This window comes from Hemibagrus wyckioides, linkage group LG05 (assembly GCF_019097595.1).
Source record: "Hemibagrus wyckioides isolate EC202008001 linkage group LG05, SWU_Hwy_1.0, whole genome shotgun sequence".
Taxonomy (NCBI): Eukaryota; Metazoa; Chordata; class Actinopteri; order Siluriformes; family Bagridae; genus Hemibagrus; species Hemibagrus wyckioides.
This window is the reverse complement of record NC_080714.1, coordinates 14,706,184-14,728,750: the sequence shown is the minus strand read 5'-3', so window position 1 is coordinate 14,728,750 and position 22,567 is coordinate 14,706,184. Positions and strand designations below refer to the sequence as shown.

Below are 22,567 nucleotides of genomic sequence, written 5' to 3'. Positions count from 1 at the left end.
CTAATTCCGATGAATAATTTGGCTAGATCAATATGTCATAAGTTTTATGACTTGGTTAAACCATGCCATATTTTTGATACTCTGCATTTTCAGGTCATTTCAGTGCTTAGAGTGGGCCCCTGATTTATGATTTCACTGGCTGCCATGCCGCTTGCCAACAGCAGTACTGTATGTTGATCTAGTAAAACAAGAAGGGAAGTGCTTCCTATATCCTCATGCTTCCCAGCCACCTAGAGATTCTTCTTCTTTTTTTCTTTTTTAGGTACTTCACTTTAAAAAAAAAAAAAAAAATTAATAAAATTTAACAACACGGATCATGGGAATTGCCACCGTCATTCTTCATAAAGTGCCAACCAAAAAGGTGCCAACCACACATAGCGTTTTATTTCTAAAAGAAAATCTAAATCACAGGAGGTAGCAACCACAGGTAGCTGGTTTTCACATGAAATGTCTTCTGTTAAAATAAAATGTTAACATGTTAACTTTAATCTGTTTTATCTTTACATCTTTTTACCCTTTAACACATTTTTTACTTACTATTTTATTTTATTGAGTAAATTTGTGGCTGAATACTTACACTTTTAACTACTTAACGTTTTAACACATTGTCTACGGTTTAAGTTCAGTATAATTTCTCAGTAATTTGTCCACTCCCAGTGTCCGGTTGTATGGAGGACTATAGAACAGGGTGGAAAAGGTGAAGCCAAAATATCTCTGAGGCCCTCTAGTGGCTGACTGTAGAACAATATTTATCCCAACAGAAACTTAGATTTTAAGTTACATTTTTGGAGCATTGAGCTATCACTTCCCGGTCAGATCAATTGACCTTGATCTCTTCCTTAATATTTATTCTTTATAATAGATATGTTTTGTAGAAGTTATTTGTTAATAACTAAAAGGCAATTGTTGATGAGGTGATTGACCGTTTTGAACAGTTCTGTACATCTTCAGAAGTTCAGAGCCCACAGCTAAATCCCATTAAAAACCTGTGCAATGACATGGAGAGGGCTGTGTACAGGAAATTCCATTACAATTTGATATATCTGGAGCATTTTTGCAAAGCAGAATGGAAAAAAATCATGATGTTTTATGCTTTTTCTTTTTTTCCATAAAGTGTTTTCACTTGAATAACTGGTTGCTATATCAAGGTGGAAAAGATCTGATATGGTTTACCTTGGTTTCATCATAAAACCATGTAATTTCAACAGGTGTTAATTTCATTATATCTACTGGAAATTGCATAACAGTTTATTACTGACCATATGACCTTAGCTAACAATCAAAGGAAATTGACAGAGTTGGTCATTCACTACCGTAATCCACCAATAGAATGAGTGGAGCATAAAAAAGCATGCTTCTCTATTCAGATAAGTAGTCTGTCGGGGCTCAAAACTCTAATAACTTTTCCTGACAATGGTAAAAATAATATATTTGCACAATTTATACAACAAACATTCATTCATTCATTCATTGTCTATACCCGCTTATTCCTAGGATTCCTAGGGTCACGGGGGTCTGCTGGAGCCTATCCCAGCACACATAGGGCGAAAGGCAGGGGTACACCCTGGACAGGTCGCCAGTCCATTGCAGGGCGTACAACAAACATATTAATTCAATTTAAATTTGAATTCAAATTAATTCAATGAATTAATTAATAAGGTTGTACTTACATGTTTGAGATAGCATCCGATGCACCATCTTAAATTGCACTTATCTCAGCCTGGGCACTAGCAATTTAAAGCAGGGGTGTGTCCATAACCGATATGGGTGGGCAAGGGTTGGACTCACTGTCCAAATAGGCCATATCTACCTCATATACTATGGGTTTAAGATCTTAACTGCACATATTCTATCTCCAGTTTTGACAGAAACTCAGTCAAAGTTGCTTACTCTTTGCTGCTTCAAGAAATTCAAGATTCAAAGGTTTGTCGTTCACAGTGGGTACAAAAGTGCAGTGAAATCAGCAACTCCAATGTCTGTTCACAGCCAGAAAAATTAATAAACAGTACAGGTGTAAGAGAGAGTGCACACAAATCAAGAGCGTACAAAAATTCACACGTGAATATGTACAGCATGTACTCTATACAGCCAAGGTTTGTGGACATCTGATACAGCCATATGTGCTTTTTAACATCCTATTCCAGATTTATTGCCCCTACTATTCTAAGAAGGCATTCAACTAGATTTGGAGCATGGCTGTGGCGATTTGTGAACATTCAGTCACAAGAGCATTAATGAGGTTAGGCACTGATGTCAGTAAGGAGGTCTTGGGGTGCTGTCGTCATTCTAGTGAATCTCAAAGATTTTCAGTGGGGTTGAAGTCAAGGCTTTGTACAGGACACTCAAGTTCTTCCATTCCTCATGGAGCTCACTTGGTGCACAAAAGCATTGTCACGATAGAACATGTTTGTGCCTCTTAGTTGAAGTGAAGGGAAATTGTAATATTATAGATTACAAAGACATTCTATACAATTATGTGCTTCCAAATTTCTTGGAACATTTTAAAGAAGAACCACATAAGGATATGCTGGTGGGGTGTCCACAAACTTTTGGCCATATAGTGTATCTGTGTATGTACTATGTATTTACACTAGGGGACAGATCGAAAACTAGACCCACGACTCAGCTACAATGAGTATGACACCTTTTAATTGCCTATAATATAACTGCAACTGGAGTAAACAGTATAGAGTAAAAGGTTTTCTTGATTTTATGAGAAATATGTCTACATTTAATAAGCTTTCCCACAATTCTGGATGCAAACAGTAAGTTATAACTTTTAACAGCTAATGTGTTTTTTTCCTTTTGTGACTATAAAGGGTATTCATGGGGCTACATGACACCTACATAAGTCAGCTCTGATATCTGAAATAAACCTGCAAACTATTTATAATTTCTTATTTCAAAAGCCATCAACAACAGGGCCCTGTGAGGTGTTAGCACCCCAAAGTAGATTGTTTTCTTATAACAGCACATCGCAAAGTGTTTAATTTCTCTTATACCACATTAATTTGCCAAAGATTACAGTTTCTTATTTATTAAAGAATGACAGTGTACCTTTGATCTGTTGTTCTCTCATGTTCTGTTGAATTTACTCAAACAAATGAATTCAAATCTGTTATCAAGAAACTGTGAATTATAATATTCTCCTCTATATACCATTACTTAGTTCACAGGTTTTCAATCCTGTGGAATACTCCTGAAAATATGCACATTTTAGTGTCTTCCTTGCACTAATACACCTAATTCACATAATTAGATAGTCACAAGCCCTTCCTGTGTTGAAGTGGCTGTGTTAGATGTGAGAAAACTCTCAAAACAAGAATGGGTGCTGTAGGGGAAAATTTTATGGCCTTTTATAAAACCCCTATAAAACCCTTCTAATAATTTCAACATCTTCTTTCAAAAAGCTTCACCAGACAACATTTATACGTGTTTCTTTGTTAAATAACATGGTTTAATCAATTTATCATTAGGATTAGATTATTATGCTTGCTCATGCTGTTATAGAATATTAATCACATTCTGATCAGTCCAGTTTGAGGCTGTGGTATAAGCTACTATAAAGATATGCATAAATGTTTTTTTTAAGGTTAAGTGATATAATTATATATTGACTCTTTTTTAACTGCCTTTCATTAGAATGTTATAGCAACTAACAGTCACAATCAAACCAGTTCTAATTTAGGACCATAGAAAATATACAGAAGTCTGTCTTTATAGTGCCCTTGAATTTAGTTTTCATTAAAGTTTTATGAATAGTAATATTGAATGTAATTTACTAGAAGGCCACCAAATACTGTACCTATGTCACAGCACTGTGACTTTACCTGAGTTTACAGGGGTGACAAGGATGAGGAAGTGTAACCTGTTCATTTTGGGGAACTTAATAATGTTACATTTGATATTTTCACAACTGAACAAACATTATATTGAATTCCTCATCAATTGTTGTACTTCCCTTGTGTATTATTCACTCCACTGATGCATTTAAATCAATAGTCACTTGGGGAATTGATATGTGTGAGGCTGCTAACATGTGACATCTCAGTGAGTGTGACATTGGGAAATAATATCTGCCGAAGTAAAAATAGAATCTTACAGAGACATGCTAAATATAGATGGCTCATACATGTAGATTGTGTTTCACCCTGGTAAACAGACAGCTAAGGCTACTAGAAAGGAGCAGAAAGAATACATTTTACAGGTGAGAATATGTAGTGTATACTGATTTATTGACGGATGCTAGTACTTGATAATTTCAACAATTATTCGTGTCTATTTGTATGACTGACAACAATGACGGGTTATGTAACATGTCTGTAATCTAACCTGCAATGTACTACAACTCATTGTTATGCAACTTACACAACTTATATTTATTACAGAGTATGTATTGTATAATTCTGTCTTTTTTTAGAAATTTTATATATATATATATATATATATATATATATATATATATATATATATATATATATATATATATTTAGAATAAATTTCTTGGAATTTTCAGCTAGACTGTGCTTACTTATATTATTACCATTTATCTCTAAAGAAAAGTAAAGGTAAACATTAAAATAGATGGTTTTATGGTGTCTTTTTTATTTTCAGAAACTCTTTTTAATCAGGAATAATAAAGATGAGGGTGGACAGGATTGGAGTTGACATTCCCGTGTATGACATCTCTGTGATACGCAGTCTTTGGGAGGGCCGGGTGAAAAAATACAAGCAGCGTCAGAAGAAAGAACAGGAAAGGGTGAACAAAAGTGCACTGAGCAAGTAATTAGAAAAAAATGCACGTCTTTAGTAGTGAATACTAGTCATTATAAAAACTAGAATACTGTTGTGCTTTATCATACCATTAAAAGTGTTGCCTTTGAATACATGGATTGTTTAGTATGCTTTTATGAGTCTAACATCATTGTTATCATTTTGAATAAACAAAAATCCAATAATAAAATCTAATAAATCAACCGACAATACCATAACAGTTTTGTTTTTTAAGGATAAATCAGCAATGGCAGTATCGCATAGCATGCAGAAAAATGAAGATCAAAGAAGTCACTACTCTTCAGTGTTATCTGGAAAGATCAGCCTTCGCAGAAATGGGCATTTTACCCACAGTTCACACAAGTATGTTTACTAATAAGGTAAAGCCTATTAAGTGTATACTGTGTGAGCAACAGGATATACTATAACACCAATATGGGCATAATATTTCACAAATACCTCACTTCATGTTACATCTGGAAATATGATGACTTATGTAAGCCAACTGATTAGTTAACATTATTCATCAGTTATAATTGTTTTTCTATCCATGGGACTTTCCTTGAAGGATTTATAATTTGCTCCCTGACTCACTGACACCTCCAATGTGATGAGCATGAGTCACCTGAGACATTTACACAGAAGGTGGGGGTGTATACTCAAAAGGCCACACGCATGAGTGTGTACTCATCATGTATTCTTACAACAGAAATTATATTGGGACAAATAAATAAATAGATGGAAAAATTTAAGGTTCCCAAGTCCAGCTGTAGCTATGGTGATGTGAATGATTTCTTAAAACTAATCCTGCCTAGCCTTGTTTACTTGACTGTACCATATTGCAACTTTTACAAATATTGCAACCAAAGTTTAAATTCTTAACACTCATACTAGCTTTTTTCCATTTAGGCACTGACAGCGAAGACAACAAATTTATTTTTGAGCTAAGTGGAGATAAATGGAGGGTAAATATTATCATGATTTTTACAGTTGTAAATAAACAAGCTGTAAAATCACTACAAATTTATTCATTTGTATTACAGAAACTACCAGAAGATCTTCAGTATATGACTTATCTGCGAGAATGGCACATTCAGAAAACACAAATTCCAAAGTTGCCGGAATACATTGAACAGTTTGTGGACTTGTGCGTCTTAAACCTACCTAAAAACAAACTCACACAGCTCCCAGCTGAGATAGGTCAGTTCCTCACTATATTATTACATTTTTACATATTTTAGTTTACACGTAATTGTTGGAAACCAGGCATTTTGTTATATATTTTTGCTCATTTATGAACTGTGTGAATAAACTGATCCACTGATCCAACAGGAAAACTGGCAAACCTAAAAGAACTGAATGTGAGTTACAATAAGTTGTTGAGCATTCCGCCTGAGCTCGGAGATTGTGAAAATCTGGAAAAGTTGGAACTGACTGCAAATATAAACCTGACTGAATTGCCGTTTGAGGTAATAGGAATGAAAGATTTTCAAATTTTGCATTAAAGTGCCTTCAACATATCAGAAGTTTTTTGTTGATATGTTTAACATAACTGTGTTTTTATGCTAGCTGAGCAACTTAAAAAAACTTAAACATCTAGACCTAGCAGAAAATAAATTTGCCACTATACCAGTCAGTGTACTTCGGATGTCAAGCCTTCAGTGGTTGGACATCAGCAAGAACAGTCTCCGTGATTTGCCAGAGGATATTGATAGGTATGTTTATCATGTTCTATAAATGTAGCTCAATGCACTTCAGGTTCACTATTGCTTGATTTGTTGATGTTTAAAATTGCATTTTAGGCTGGAAGAGTTACAGACATTGTTCCTGCATAAAAACAAATTGAAACATCTTCCGATGTCAACAGTAAATATTATCAACCTCAAAATGCTTGTTGTCAGTGGAGATGAACTGACCACTCTCCCTTCAGGACTCACAGAAAATCCAGGTATAAAGTAAGTATGAATGTAGCCAGCAAAATCTTTGTGCAACTGACTTGAAGATAATAAATTAAAAAATGTTTTTATTTTGTTCTATAATTTTCAGGTTCATAAGATTATTTGATAATCCAGTAGGCTTGGATGTCAGTGAGGATACGAAAGATAAAGTATTCGAGGAGACTGAGCATGACAAGGAGTTTATGCAGACCTATATTGAGACTCTTAAAGACAGAGGTAAGTTAACTCTGATTTGTAGAATCCTTGAAAGATATTATGTAAGGAATATATCCAATAACAGCATATGTTGCATGTTTTATTCTATTTACACAACAGGAATTGACCAGCTTTTACAAGGTCCTACTTTTTATTTGTTTACTTTGTGTTTAATTTTGGAATGTCTATGAAACAATTTGGTTCCTCTTATCACCTTTGTTATAGCAGCTGTAAATAGTTATTTCCACGGCAGCCTCTCTTTTTGTCCCTCACTCAAAGTTAAAATGGCAAAAAATGTAACTGGACAAAGTTGTCTGTCTTTAAAGACATGTGTGTCAGAATTCATATAGTAGAAATTCAGAATTCATGTAGTAGAAGGCAACCTTAGAGGTGTTGACACCTAGGATTTCTACAAAGGTTGTTACAAAAACAGCACAGATTATGACAATGAAAAGCATTTATCATATGCAAACAATGAAATATAAAATTCCCTTGAGCTGAAATACTTAATTCACTTTTAGTCTCGAGTTTCAGTATCGTGTGAATTAACCAGATTTGTTTATTTCTAATGGCAGCTTAAATAATACTGCAGTTTTACACAATGTTAAAAATTATTATTGCTTTCTAGATACAGCACCGTTGTACACCACCAAAGTGTCCCTGACTTGCCTTCTTTAGTCAACCTGAAGATTCCTGAGCCGACTGGAAAATCAGCAACATGAACAAAAGTATAATCATTGAAGATTTCCGTATGTTTTGGTGTTATATGCAAGTGTTTGGAAAAATCCTCCTATTCCCTAGAAGCACCTTTTACCTTTTACAAACTGATGTATGTGCATGAGTGACTGATACTGAATGGGTTTTATATCTCATACTAATTAGTTTATGACAACCAGACATTCTTTATAGGTTTAGTGCACTGACAAGACCAAACTCTTATTGCTGGACAATGGTCTAATGCGTTTGTTTTCTATAAGTTAGTTATTGTGTAATGTGAATATTCATGTACAGATCTGACATGTATTGAGAGCAGTAATTTGTATGATAATGATGTCTTTCTATAATTAAAGGGTGAAAGAGCCTCTCTGCTACTGTCTGCTTTTCAGCCCACAGTATTGGTAAACAAGTACTGCACATCTAGAAGGCTGACCTCATCTATAACAAAGCTTTGTAATTCAATACATGGCTTCATTCTAGCTATTAAACCAGAACAAATCATCAGCTACAATAATGTTTTACTTATGCATTATTTGTGATATAACCATACTGAACAAATGTCAAGGTACAGCATTCAGCAAAGACGTCATATGCAAGAGCATCTGTAAACAATAACTATTAACCCATGCTGCATACAAAAATAATCGGTACATATTGCAAAGGTTTAAAAAAAAAAAAGAACTGGCCTTTGTTTCTAAAATCTGATATAGAAGTATATACACAAATTCGGTTCGCAGAAACCACTGTGATAGTTATTGTTTGCATTAATCAAACTATGTTAAATATTATGTTCTAAAACTTTAAAATTCTACCCAAGCTTTACTGGAGTGTGCTTTTGCAGGTACAATATGTAACTTAAATGCAACAGTGGACAAGATATTTCATGGAATTGTAAATATGTACATGGAGCAGCAGTGTTAAAGAGGCGTATACTGTATTAAATATTGCAAATGATGATTTAATACAACATTAAGTGAAAAGCTTGGAAACAAAAATAAAAAATTTAAATGGTGTGATTAACTTATGCTTCACAACTGTATACTGCTTGTTAGTGGCTTATGTATTACAGACATCAGAGGAAAAAAAAAATCTAATTGTATTTTTTATTGGTATACTGTGAATTCTGAATAAATCTGACAGCATTGCTTCTAATAGTAGGCATCTGAACAGGTATTACACGCATCAACAACAAATATATGATCAGGAATGTCTGGGTTACATACGTAAAAGCGATAATGAGAAATTAGTTGCTGGGGCGAAGTGAAATGATATTGGGCATCTTATCATTTAGACATCAATTGTTTTTTTTTGTTTGTTTTTAAATTAGATAGGGTTAAACCAGGCCCAATGTTAAAGACTGAGGTAGCAGTTATTATTTGATGTGTGACCACAAGCAGAGGGTACACAAGTATAGTTAAATAGAACTACATGGGGGAAATAAATACCCCCTTTTGCATATACATGTAACAGTTCAAGAATTTACAAGCTGACAAAAATATTCAGGCCAGCTTGTGACAGTTGTATGCAATATACTTTTCATATACAGTTCCTAGTTGCCTAGATCTCAATACAACATACTGTTATAATAAGCTGCAGATATGACAATACCTTGTGCATTCAGTTGATAGTTCAAACTAGTCACATAGTGGTTGTTAAATAGAACCAGACTATGGAAATGGATATTTCTGAAAGCTTCATAGCTAATAAAATAACAGCTTACATTAGAAATTTAATTGCCATTGTTTCCATATAAAGATTGTCTCTCAGGTTTTCTTTAATAGAAGACTATTACAGTGCTGCACACTTAAAAATGAAAGTGATATCATCCGTGACCTATGGTACATCGTATAATACACATTCTGCAGAAACTGAATAACAAAACTTAAAAATAATAATAATAATAATAAAACAAATTCAGCAAATGCAGGGTGAAGGCACATTTTCAACTAAGAGCATAACATTAATACATCTCAGCTGGCAAACATACGCAAAGCTTACCTTATGTTAAAACATTTTAAAAGTTCAAAAATGCTCGTTTTGAGACAGAATTGGAACAAATACATCATATAAAAAGTATATGACTCTCTAGACAAGAACTATTTCATGTCATTCCAGATCACATGGTCGCTTGCACCTCAGTACAGTATTCCTTGCATGTTCCAAAATAGGTGAGGCTTCAGGTACTATCAGATGGCTACATGCTGCTGTCCTGCAAGAGAGGCTCGATGTCCTCGTCACTCCCAGGAGCAGAACTGTTACAATGTGTTCCACTAACAGGTGAAACTCGTGTACTGCAGGTTTTCACCGTCACACAGCGGCGTTCTGGGATGAAGCAGGCTACCAATAGTGCTAGAAGAACAGTACAGGCTCCAAACAGGAATGGAGGGCCTGGAATGACTGATTTCTAAAAGAAAACACGTAGGACGTTAGACCAAGCAGCTGTATAAGATCAACATCCACAGCTTTTCACATAAACAATTACTTTATATGGATTCTTCCTTGTATGCAGTGTCCTTTTTGTCCACATATTAACTTTATATCTTTTATTTTTTCTGGATTTATTTGAAATAGTTTAGATTGAAATATTAAAATATATTCATGTACCATTTTATTTTTTATTAATTTTGTCATGGGAGTGTTCCTTTCTCTTGAATATTTACCTTTACTGGTATATAATGATGTTTGTCCATAATATTACTTCCCACCCTGTTAATATGTGGTTCTTTGTTGCTTTAAACCAGGACACTATGATCACAATATGATAGTGTGACATTTGTTTGGCAGTTCAACTTGTAAAGCTGGTTCTGGTTGTTAGTCCTAACATTTCCATCATGACTATTGCTTTGGACTGTGCATACGCGATATTTACACGCCTACATTACACAGAAAAGCAATCATTTTCACACTTGTGAGATATGTATAGTCATTGAAGCAGATTCAAGTTAGCCAGAATGACTAATTTTGCTGATAATTTCTTAACAAGTCTGTTATCATAATCAATAACTAATTCTGCCTCCCCATTTCCCGTTTTATAGAGGCTAATAAAGTATAATAATAATAATTTCAAATATAATATAATACATATTCTAGTTAAGTGCTTGCATCATTAAGCCAACATGTTTTTAAACTCATACCCATATGGGCCTTGAAAATGGAAAAAACTGCCATTTTTAAACAAATCTACGTATGTGCAATATCTATTTCTATTACAGCTGTGTTGTGCTTGCGAATTTTCTATTTTAGGACGCATAAATTGTGAAAAATTTCAAATGAAAATGCAAATGTTGTACATATACTGTACTTTGCAGTACAGAAGTGTACTGGGGATGGTGGTTTACCCTTTCAATGTGTAATGTGTATTTTATAATTAAGATACTGAGTTATTTCTGTTACAGTCCGCTTTTGCTTCATGAAATATGTACAGCATGTCATACATTCTTAGTAGATTACAGTTACTGAAAAGAAAAAAAAAAATCCATACCTCATTACTGACAGCTGAAGCTTGGTCATGGTCCATCGGCCCCATCTCATTCAGTTCCACATTGAACAGAAAAAAGATAAATCCAAAAAGAGCTGGACCAAGCCCATTGCACAGGCCCCTAATCCCAGTTATCACTCCCTGCACTGCACCTATATTAAAGACATTGCCAAGCCATAAAATTCACAGCTTAACAGAACATCATACACTAAAAATGGTGTTTTGTTGTGTATTTGTGAACACTAATTAATTACTAATTCTGTTTTGTTTTTTAATCGTTTAAGTGCACTACAACTGACAAAAATGAATTAATTGTATATAAAGATGGTTATGAAGTCAACATGCAGCAATGCAATGCAAGCATGATGCAACCACATGACTGATGCTGATAGTTATGGGCTGATGTTCTCTTACCCTGCTGGCCATGATCTGTGATGTGGGATACCAGGGCACTTATTGTAGGGAACGTGATGCTGGACATAGCAGCCACGGTGCCGGCTGACCACATCATCCTACAATCATTTGGCACAGAAATGTGTCATTTCTTATCTAAAGCTGCTATATAAAACTGCTATTTATTCAACAGATATGATCACTTCCATGATCAAACATACCATGTTTCTGACCCAAAGCCATACCAGGCCAGCTGGAACAGCTGAAATCCAAGTCCCAACAACATAGTATTCTTATTACCGATTTTTTTCATCAGCACACTTAGAAGCAAGGTCTGAAAGGAAGACAATGGGTGAAGTGTTAGTACATTATTAGCACAAATAAATATAGATAAAGACTAAAAACATATTAGACTATAACTTAATCTTCTATACTATATCCTGTAGACTGTTTTTCACTATTATACTATCATACATATATAACCCCATGAAAAACAGTTTGCATATCCCATTTGCTTTTATTATATCAATCATCAATCTTGAATTTGACTTTAAAATGCCTATTAGAACCATGCACTGTTTTCCATGGTTGGCAGAAAAGGCACAGAGAAAGCAGTTTGGTAAAATATCCCACAGACAAATGAATTTAAAACATCAGTGAGTCATTGTGAAAAATAAAAACAAAAAGTATTTACCTGCATTCAAGTATTTCACACACTTGTAGAATTAGTCAGCACACAAACACCAAGAATCTTTCATGTTATGTATGTCACATTAAACATGAGGCAGTACTCATTTTAGCTATATTAAACATTTTATATTCTCGGCATACAAAAGTTGCATTTACTTTCTAAAAGACTAGTTCAGGGTTATACTATACTATACTATATTAGTAGGTCCTAATCATTTTTGATTTGTGGACAAAGTGGTGAAAATCCCATGCTGTAATGCTACACATTCCCCTCTCAGTAGGAATGATAACTTGTTCTTTCAAGTAAATCAAATTGGAAATTAATTAATGTGATTTAGAAAAAAAAAGTGACAGTACCTGTGCTATAATAGACAGGATTCCAACCATTGCTATAAATGCTGCAATTGCTGCTGATGAGAAGTTAATAACCTGAAAACAGAAAACAGAGGTTCAGTTCACATCATCAACACATTATATACTTCAGGAAATAAAAACCCTTATCATTTGCAGTAATGAAGTAGAACTTTTCACATAGTGTGTGTATTATTCAAAACTACTATAATTCATAATTAAAACATCTCACACTTACCTGTCTGAGGTATAAGAAAAAGCTGGAATACTGTCCTGCCTCAGGAAGGTATGACAGAAAAACGGTGACACATATGAGAAGCACTGTGGTGTCCTTACCCACTTTTCTTAAAGACTGTGAAACCAAAGTGTAGGAAAAATAAGTCCACAGACTACCACAAATGATCAAATTATACCAGCAGTATTGAAAAAGGTCAACTCTTTTGTTTTTGCTACACACTAAAGGCATTTGGTTTGGAAATGAGGCATTAGATCAGAATGTCAGTTTCCTTATCTTTACACCTAGCTGTGTTGATTTATAACATTTGTGATTAAAAATATGACTGTAACTGAAATGTAAATGTAAGTGACAGGTGTGCCCTGATAGATGAATTGTTTAAACATTTAATAGCTTTAAATAATCAACAGCTCTGAATGTCTGCACCGACTAAATACTGTGAAGACTGCACTTGCTACTGAAAAGGATAAACCAATATGAAGACCACAAAGCTGTTTATGGGAGAAAAGCAAGCCTTTTAAAAGCTGAGAAAAGAGGCTAAACCACATACAATTTGAAATATCCTGAAAAAGAAAGAAGCCCATGCTGTTATTGCAAGCAAGGTATATGCAATCAAATATAGTTATTTTATGTTGAGACTATCTGTTCCAATACTTTTGGACACCTCCAAATTGGGTGGTCTGCTAGCAAAGGTGCACTTCTAGATGTACATAGCAAGAAATGAACATTTGTAGAAATATATATATATATATATATATATATATATATAAACATATATAACTTACAGCAAATGGGTCAGCTTGCTCCCAAGAAATTGGAAACCCCCATGATGACAGTCTCATTTTGTCTGGCAGAGACTCGGGTACGATGAGGAGTACGAAAAGAATATCAGCTACTGCTACGATGGTGGCCACCAGTACCACAAGACTGTCTCCATAATTAGCAGATAGGTAGGCTCCTATAGCAGGACTCGTAACTAAACTGGCAGCAAAGGTTGCTGATACCTGAGAGGAACAAATGGAGTAATAGTCAGTGATATTAGTGTATACACTCCTAAATATTGCTTTTACTCACAGCAGTGCCACAGAGAGGCATGAGTGAAATATTAGGAGATAAATATAATTGTAAAAAAGGTAGTTCTGACCAGATAATTGATGGCTGAAAAGTGTTTTAGCCACGCTGATAAACTCATTCATCTTTTAGACTACTGTGTAAAGACTGCATTAAGCCATTACTATCACACTTTTTAATGAACAATTGTACTAGTGGTTGACTAAGCTAAATAATCAAATAAAGAAATAAATTTCAGTTGATTTAAATATCTTTGCCAAAATTCACATACTGTGAAAGAACCTGTGTTAATCCTAAATTGCAAAGGTCATTTAAGTCTAGTATTAGTGATGCAAACTAAAGTGACCCCGATCAGAATAAAGCATTTACAGTACACACGTGCAAGCAATCCATCGTGTCCAATACATATTCATGTGATCTGCTTTGTTCAGCTCAAGCGGCTTTGATTTCGCATTTGCAAAAGAGATGTGTCTAAATGTATTATGTATGCAATCTTGGTTTTCCAGGAGTATTTGGATTTTTGAGCTTTTTAAGTCATGCAAGTGTATTCTCTTACCAATCCATATGCTGTACTTCTTTCATTCTCCTCTGTAATATCTGCTACATATGCAAATATAACAGAGAAGGTGACTGAGAAGAGTCCAGATACTGAGATAAGGGCAAAATACCACCTAGAAAGAGATACAGAAACCATTTTAGTTACAGGGAACAAATACTATTTATATTTTGAGGTTTAGAGTTTATCATATGTAAAAAAAATATATATCTAGTGATTTGTACAACACTGAGCAGACTAAATTAAACCTGTCTAGGGTGTGCTATTTAAAACACATCCTCTCTAAGAGATTACAGCAGTCATGTCTCATCTAGAGCAGACCTGCAGCGGGCAGTAATCTGTACAAAGGGATACGCTCACATGAGAGGCATGTGATAGCACACAAAGAGCTCAGTGTTGGCTGAGCCATAACTCTTACCATGGGCTTATCCTCATCAGCGGGATGGGGGCACAGGTAAAGAATACTGTCAACAGCAAGAAGGACTTCCTGCCCCATACATCCGACAAGGCACCAATCAGTGGGGCACTCATAAAAGACAGCAATCCCTGTCACAAACATATTAGGATAGATTTTATTATTTGACATTTTAGCTGAAAGATCAATGCAAGTCAGCCATTTCTGAAAATACTGGCACAGCATGTGATTAACAAAAAGAAGTTCAAGGATTGAGCAAAAGCTCTAAATAAGGCTTTTATTATCAGCATCTACCAGGTTATGTGGCAGGAAACAATGATAAAATAATTTTCACCTTCACTCCTTGAATAAGTCCATTCATGAGGAATGTGTGCTGTGGAAATGTTTCATGTAGCACCTGAGAAAAGTTAAAGAGCCAAAATGCCATGTTGTGAATATATTAAATATCTGACTGATCAAACATGGTTAAAGAAAGGATACATGAAAATATAAATGCAGGAATAATGATAAATTATAAAAACAATAACATTGTACAAATGTCAAGGAACAGTAATGATTTAATAAAGTTAAACATTCTAAAGTTAATACAAGTTACAGAATTTAGTTGGGTTTTTTTTTTTTGTTAAAGTGGTCAGGTGATAAACATCTAAACACATTACCTGAGTAATGAAAAGGGGTTGCATTTTTTTTATTATTATTTACTACATTTTCCCTTAAAATCACTGGCAATTGGTGTTAAAGGTTTCCTGATAAAGTGTTCTGTGCTCTACTGCTATTCCATTCATATGTTAGTTAATTTACTAATCTAGAGAATTTGCTTTACTGTCTCAAATACTTTGTGGAGGATTTTCTTTTAGTTAACCGAGTGCCCTATAGTCTTATCTTGTGTGAGCCCTTTACATGAGTATACACTTGATGAGTTTACACTTTTCATGAAATATACATAACAGTGGCTGTGTTAACAAGCCAAATTTCCAAGTACATCCTCTGAATGTGGTGCATTACATACAGTCAACATTGGTGTTGTAAGAAGACCCCAGGCAAAGAATTCCAAAAAGATGACCACGACTGCATGAGCCACCTTTGCCCGACCAACACTGCGCTGTAAAAAAAAGAAAAGAGCAATAATGTAAGTGATTTCTTCACCTGTATTCATTCTGCTTGATTATAGTGATCTGTAATAGGGATGTACTAAAACATAGTACAAGTGACTTGACATTTTCTGATTCAACGGAGTATCTCATTTTATGAACGTGTTGGTTGATGATTGAAAAGTCTTGTATGCAAACACAGAGCACAGCTTGCTGTAAATTACAACATTATTGCATTACAACAAGCTTCCTCTTTTTTCTCAACTGCAAATGAGAAAGAAGAGATAGTCAGTCAAGAGACTGTGGACATGTGACAACCCCAAATATTGTGGCTTGAAGGGTGTGGCCTGCTGTCCAGCTTTTTTTCTTTCTTTTCTTTTTTTTTTTAATTCCACCATGGAGCAGTAGTGTTCTAAAAGTATAACACACAAAAGTTTAACCATAACACACAAACATATCCTGTGTATTGTGTTACAAGAATGTTTCATTATATCTTGCTGCTGTTGCCAAAACCACATGTGCTGCAAGCAGGAAATGAATGCTCATGTGAACGCAAGGCCAGAGACAATCACCGCACAAGTTAAATTGCTGCAGTGTGTCTGGATGTACAGTATGCTAGATAGTAAAAAGCATATCAAGTTAAAAATAAAACCTTCACAAAATATCATGCAGAAAAAACTAAATAACTTGTGGCAAATAATCCACAATAAACGGGTCTGATAACAACAAACATGAACCATGCAGTGAGTACAACACACACATAACCCACACATTTGGCTGATAATGTGCTTTCCTTGTAGCCATGCTAACCACACAACTTTATATAATTAAGTATCAGTTTCAAATCAGATTATAATTATCAGGGTCAAGTGTCAGCAATGAATAATTTACTATTAGAATTAAATTTTTATTGGTCACAAACGCAAGCATACACAGAAAGATGTGCAGCGTAATGCTTTTAACAACTGTCCAGTGACCTAGAAACAAAATTTACATAAGACAGCATTTACTTGCATATGCAAAAGATAAAGAAAAGTATTTAATTGTAATATAAAGAATATAAACACAATAGAAATGTATGGACTATATGTGGAATAAATTATTATTTAATAATTAATACATTATGACCACCTGCCTAATATTGTGCTGGTCCCCCTTTTGCTGCAAAAACAGCCCTGACCCGTCACGCACTGTGTATTTTGACACCGTTCTATAGAACCAGCATAAACTCCTTCAGCAATCTGAGCAACAGTAGCTCGTCTGTTGGATCTGACCACATGGACCAGCCTTCACTCCCCATGTACATCAGTGAGCCTTGGCCGCCCATGACCCTGTCTCCGGTTCACCACTGTTCCTTCCTTGGACCACTTTTGATAGATACTGACCACTGCAGACCGGGAACACCCCACAAGAGCTGCAGTTTTGGAGAATCTCTGATCCAGTGGTCTAGCCATCACAATTTGGCCCTTGTTAAACTCGCTCAAATCCTTATGCTTGCCCATTTTTCCTGCTTCTAACACATCAACTTTGAGGACAAAATGTTCACTTACTGCCTAATATATCCCACCCACTAACAGGTGCCACGATGAGGAGATAACCAGTGTTACTCACTTCACCTCTCACTGCTCATAATGTTATAATGTTATGCCTGAACAGGAATGTTCCCTGAATAGGGATCCTAATAATTTTTAAACATATGCCTGGATATGCCTAGATATGCCAAATACGTTTCCTCTAAAGTCGCCACTGGCTTATTTGCTTTTAAAATGCTTAATTTCTTGTTATATTTATATTAGCTTACCGTGAAGATTTCACGATAGAGCCCATAATGTAGACCTTACAAAGTCGCTAAACAACCTGGACTGAATTGTGTGTGTTCATGCTAAATGATGTGTTTAATCACACGACAGTTGGAGAGATGCTAAAACTCTATAAACACCAGTCCAGGACATCCAGTGACCAGCAGAGAGAGAGAGAGAGAGAGAGAGGAAACTGAATAACAGAGAAATCAGCAGCTGGCTAGACGAGTTAGCTGATTAGATATAGAAAGTAGAAGGAAAACAAAGCCACACTGACCTGAATCATGATCTGAAACATTGGCTAAAAAGTAACTACTGAAGGAAAATCTTAAACAATGTAAACAACTAGAGGGCCGAGTAACTCCACACTGAGTCCATTCGGACTGGTTGGTTCCTGGTTACTGTAACATTACAGGATTGTGGGCGATCTGCTCTTAAGGCTAGATGTCTAGGTGTGCGCCAGTACAAGAAACCAGGAAATCGGTGTTTTTGGTGCAGGAATCAGTGACTACATATCTCTATTAAACTGTTATTTACAATCGAGACAGCATTACCATAGAACCACTGTTAGTGAGAGGGAAGCACTTACTGTAGCTGCATCTTTAATGTTTCTGACCAGCATAATGCCGTCAGTGCCTTGTTGTTCTCGAAGAGCTTCGTTCATCTCATTGTGTGCTATATATACCTGCGTAAAAACCCCATGCTGTACATTTCATGAAACGGTTCGTTAATATTTTATTTAAAACCGGTGAGACAGAACCGACATCAAAACGCACTGTCAACTTTGGTGGCCAAAGTTGTACCTCCAAGCATCGGTACTTCCGCTTACGCCCGACCGACACGTCCGGATTTCAAAATAAAAGTACCTGGGTGTCTCCATCCCTTTATTTTGATGAGTGCATAAAAGATAGATAGATAGATAGATAGATAGATAGATAGATAGATAGATAGATAGATAGATAGATAGATAGATAGATAGATAGATAGATAGATAGATAGATAGATAGATAGATAGATAGATAGATAGAACATTATTCCTCCTAAAGATGAATCCATCTGTAATATCAGCACAGCATAGAACCTATTACATCAGCACACAGAGTTAGAAGTATACTAAAATGTATTTAACATTGTAAGTGAAACAAATAAGGATACATACTAAATATACATAATAAAAGAATACATTATAATTGGAGGTAGTTTCAATAATTCAAGTCAACTACTGTCCAGTGAGCTCATCCTAAGTCTGTCTAAGTGCAAAATGGTGTCCCAGAACAGTGATGAGCTATTGTGCAACGGTATTGTCTGATTGCTGTTGGTACAAATGACCTCCTGTACCACTCCTTTCTACAGTGGAGCTGAATGGCTCTGCTGTTTAACCAGTAGGCCACTGTCCAGAATGTCTGCAGGTTTATCGAGTGTCTTCTTTTCCACCACCACTTCAAAACTGAACCAAGAACAGAATCAGACTGAACCAGACTTCTTGATCAGGTTGTTAAGTTTTTTTTTTGAATCTCTAAATGCAAGGGAAACCAAATAAGGATAGGTTCCCTTCTGAGCCTGGTTCCTTTCAAGGTTTTTTCTTGCCACTGTTGTCTCAGGCTTTCTCATTAGAGATAAATGATAGGAATAAATATTAATTTAATTTTAGACTTTATAATTTTTAACTCTATGTTTCTATATTTTCATAAAGCTGCTCTGAGACAATGTCCATTGTTAAAAGTGTTATACAAATAACTTGAATTGAATTGAAAGATGTGCTGGAGGATCCCACACAAACCTTGGTACAAACCATCAGTATCCAGGGACTGAATCCATCAAGCCCTGCAGCTTTCCTATGTTCTCAAACTGTCTCTCCAACAGTCCAGTATTGACAGAGGGGTGAGGGGCAGTTGGAATTTATGATTCCCTTGAGAGTGACTGTTGGGTGATGGGAGGTAGTTGGGAAAGGTAGAGGTGTGAATCATTTAAAGAAGGCTGTGGGGTGAGGGGGGTGAACCATTGTGAGATGTGCAGGAGAGAATTGGTCTAGAAACCAATTGGGATCTTAGGGGTAAAGTGTGGTGAAGATAGTAGGGTAGGCTGAAAAACCAATTCTGTGTGTGTGTGTGTGTGTGTGTGTACTTTCTATACTGCCCACCATAGACTGTTATATTAATTTAATTTCAAGCTTGTGATAGACAGATCTGTACTATAAACCAAATACATTTTGGTTTGAGATCTAAAGATGGACATGAGACAAGAGTTTAGGAGTTCAGCGTTCTTGGCATTTACTTGGTGTTAAACAACATACTGCATAGAACCTTTTGATTAGACCAATGTGGGAATTAAAAATGGGAAATAAACACTCAATACAGAATTTGGTGGAAAATGCAGTTTAACGAAATGGTAGGTGGCTAGGCCCCAGTCGGGGCTGACTAAAATAAATGGGAGAATGAAGTAGGAGTGGTAGGACTATAGTCAGTAGTCTGGCTAGTGGGTAATAGTCGAACTTGGAATCAGACACATCATCATCAGTGGAACTCAAAGCAATAGTGTTGCTAGATGAGCCTGGAGGAGAAAGAGGAGAATAGACTATCTCGGTCTCAGTTGAAGCTTGAGCAAGCAAATGCTCAAGCAGTGGGTGACTAAGGGTGCCAGAAGATGACATATTCGTTGTATTGGTTCAGGATGACCTTGCTCAGGAGGAGTAGAAATATGCATTAAAATTACACAAATAACCACATAACATGCACACACACATGTTCTATGTAGAACTTTGAAAAATATATACAAATACATCAGTAGAATTAGTAAACTCTATTCAAATATGATGAATAAAAGAGAAAAAGTGGTTTAGAGCCATGCTGTCCTTGGAGGTCAAATGAGCTGTTTGATGAAAACAAACTGTAAAATTCCCACTGATAAGGGCAAAGATGGCCATTGATTTTTTTTTATGATTGACCTCGAAAGTTTAATTATAATGGAATGTGAAAAAGTTAAAAAGTAAAAGATAATTGTGTCCAAAAAGAACCTGATATTCCAAAAAGAAAATGGGAGGGACTTTCCCAGCAAAGAGGGGTTGGTGTGAATATTATGAAAAGATAAGAGAAAAGAATAAAAGGACTATGGTTTGGGATGTTATTTGCGAGGTTGTTGGGATGTTCATGCGTGAGCAGCTCAATTCTTGTAACCAGCGCTGATTGAAAATGAAACCTTGTCGCTGCATTCATCCAGGCTGCACAGTTTGGCTTTCTTTAGTTGCTCAACTGAGCTGTTGGGTCAATGTGGAGTTGGAGTCAGATAATAGCAAAGTATTAATTGAGTAGTTTTAAATAGAGCGTTATAGTATCGGATCAAAATATTCTCCACATAACACATGATCCAAAATGATAGTATAGCTCAGGGAATATCCGTTCAGCACGGTGTCTGAGGTGACAATGCAAGGCCCTAAGAGGGTGTTTTTTCTCAGAGAAAGGGGTGGGAACATTTTTCTTAATGAAAAAACATACAAAACAAACAGAGACAATGGAAAATGAAAAAGTTGAAACCTGAACGTAATGGATAAATTTTTGAGTAAGGAATACAGAAAAATGTGGGACGAGCATCATGACATAATATATATTGAGGGTATTTTTTTTGGATTAATTCAGATCATTCTGGGACATCTTCATGAATTGATCTCTGGGTGATTGCTGACTTTTTACAATAAACTCTATTTTTTCTCATCCACTGCTTCTTTGAGTATTATTCTTACTAAATTGTTAAATAGATGAGTTGGATAGTTTGAAAGAATTGACCGTACACCCAGTGTTGCAGAAAAAATGCGACATTTACTGGTATCAGAAGTGGGATTGGGCGAGGCTGGATGACTGATCCTGTCCTGAGGGACTCCAAAGAAAAATTCCTATGATACTGCTATTGTGGTAAGGGACTGGAACCCCACCCAGCAGGGTTGCATGGACAGGTGGATGTGATGCCACTCTCGCTAGATACCACTGCCAAGAGTGGGCTGGGCTGATTGGTAAGAGGACAAATCCTGGATTCAGGTCTGGATTCTTGCCAGTAGAAAAGCCCTATCTGGAGAAAGGAATCCAGTGTTTATGTGTATATGTGAAAGCATGTGTGGTTATGTCTGGGAGTGAGTAAAAGTGTGTGCCTGTGTGTTTGTGTGAAGAAGCATGAGGAAAAATAGAAGAATGAGGATTTTATTTTTTTCAGAATGAAATATGAAACAAAAGTGTAAGATAATGAGCAAGTTATGTAAAATAGTGTGCTCTGATTTACAGAAAAGTGTACTGATATTAAGTGAATGGTATTAATGTTGTTTATTATATAGAACAGAATTTAAGAATCACTGAGAAGTGGAACCTATCATGCTTGAGAGGCAAGAAAAAAAAAGCCACACAGGCAGATAAGGAATCACATGCACTGAGTAGGGAGACAAACATAAAATGTTTTTAATGACATGGTATGTGTTGGTTCCAGGGTGTGTAGACATTATAGAAGACGACAGTGTTAGAGAAATATCAGAAAGCACCCAAGTGGTGGCCCACAATCAAGTCAATCAAGAAAATTAATAGTATGACTTGGTAATAACAGAGCCACTGATGAATGGAATTCAGACCACAGGATATAGACTAGAAAGGTTAGCAAAAATATTCACTTTTAAAACAGATCATGATAAATAATGTCGAGATAATACCACATGGAGATGTAAATGTGGAGTAAAACTGGTGTTTAAAGTTGGATGACTTTTTGAATCTGGAAGAAGAAACAGAAACTAGAGAGATAAGAACCTGTATAAGAACCTTTTTGGGATAACGTATAAGGATAACGACAGTGTTGAAAGGTTTGCCTGAAAGC

At 35.6% G+C, this 22,567-nt stretch overlaps 2 protein-coding genes across 3 annotated transcripts; one reads left to right on the top strand and one right to left on the bottom strand.

The window, feature by feature from the left end:
• The first annotated feature begins 4,090 nt into the window (after positions 1-4,090).
• lrrc2 (leucine rich repeat containing 2) lies at positions 4,091-7,718 on the top strand. 2 transcript variants are annotated; one of them, XM_058390280.1, is made up of 10 exons: positions 4,091-4,207; positions 4,615-4,782; positions 5,009-5,136; positions 5,683-5,738; positions 5,817-5,973; positions 6,106-6,242; positions 6,343-6,488; positions 6,576-6,728; positions 6,820-6,947; positions 7,555-7,718. In XM_058390280.1, the coding sequence occupies exons 2-10, from the start codon at positions 4,643-4,645 to the stop codon at positions 7,602-7,604; spliced, it is 1,095 nt and encodes a 364-aa protein (XP_058246263.1). In that variant the 5' UTR covers positions 4,091-4,207; positions 4,615-4,642; the 3' UTR covers positions 7,605-7,718. The 2 variants fall into 2 exon arrangements, with proteins under 2 accessions (XP_058246263.1, XP_058246264.1); XM_058390281.1 differs by lacking the exon at positions 7,555-7,718 and having other exon boundaries at positions 6,576-6,721; positions 6,820-6,931.
• Positions 7,719-8,732: 1,014 nt separating this feature from the next.
• mfsd14bb (major facilitator superfamily domain containing 14Bb) lies at positions 8,733-18,557 on the bottom strand. The gene is made up of 12 exons (XM_058390279.1): positions 18,312-18,557; positions 15,842-15,934; positions 15,167-15,229; positions 14,836-14,963; positions 14,418-14,532; positions 13,576-13,794; positions 12,794-12,907; positions 12,562-12,633; positions 11,736-11,848; positions 11,536-11,633; positions 11,125-11,273; positions 8,733-10,047 (listed from the first exon to the last, which is right to left on the bottom strand). The coding sequence occupies exons 1-12, from the start codon at positions 18,384-18,386 to the stop codon at positions 9,838-9,840; spliced, it is 1,449 nt and encodes a 482-aa protein (XP_058246262.1). The 5' UTR covers positions 18,387-18,557; the 3' UTR covers positions 8,733-9,837.
• Between the last annotated feature and the right edge of the window lie 4,010 nt (positions 18,558-22,567).

What these genes read in the sequence shown, in the direction of transcription:
- mfsd14bb (XM_058390279.1), bottom strand. Translation starts at nt 18,386, where the DNA reads ATGAACGAAGCTCTTCGAGAACAACAAGGCACTGACGGCATTATGCTG. An exon ending in CTGATGAGGATAAGCCCATG is followed by an intron (nt 14,533 to 14,835) that starts GTAAGAGTTATG and finishes ATCTCTTTCTAG; the next exon opens with GTGGTATTTTGCCCTTATCT. An exon ending in TTTTCTTATACCTCAGACAG is followed by an intron (nt 12,634 to 12,793) that starts GTAAGTGTGAGA and finishes TTCTGTTTTCAG; the next exon opens with GTTATTAACTTCTCATCAGC.
- lrrc2 (XM_058390280.1), top strand. Translation starts at nt 4,643, where the DNA reads ATGAGGGTGGACAGGATTGGAGTTGACATTCCCGTGTATGACATCTCT. An exon ending in TTGCCAGAGGATATTGATAG is followed by an intron (nt 6,489 to 6,575) that starts GTATGTTTATCA and finishes ATTGCATTTTAG; the next exon opens with GCTGGAAGAGTTACAGACAT. An exon ending in ACAGAAAATCCAGGTATAAA is followed by an intron (nt 6,729 to 6,819) that starts GTAAGTATGAAT and finishes TATAATTTTCAG; the next exon opens with GTTCATAAGATTATTTGATA.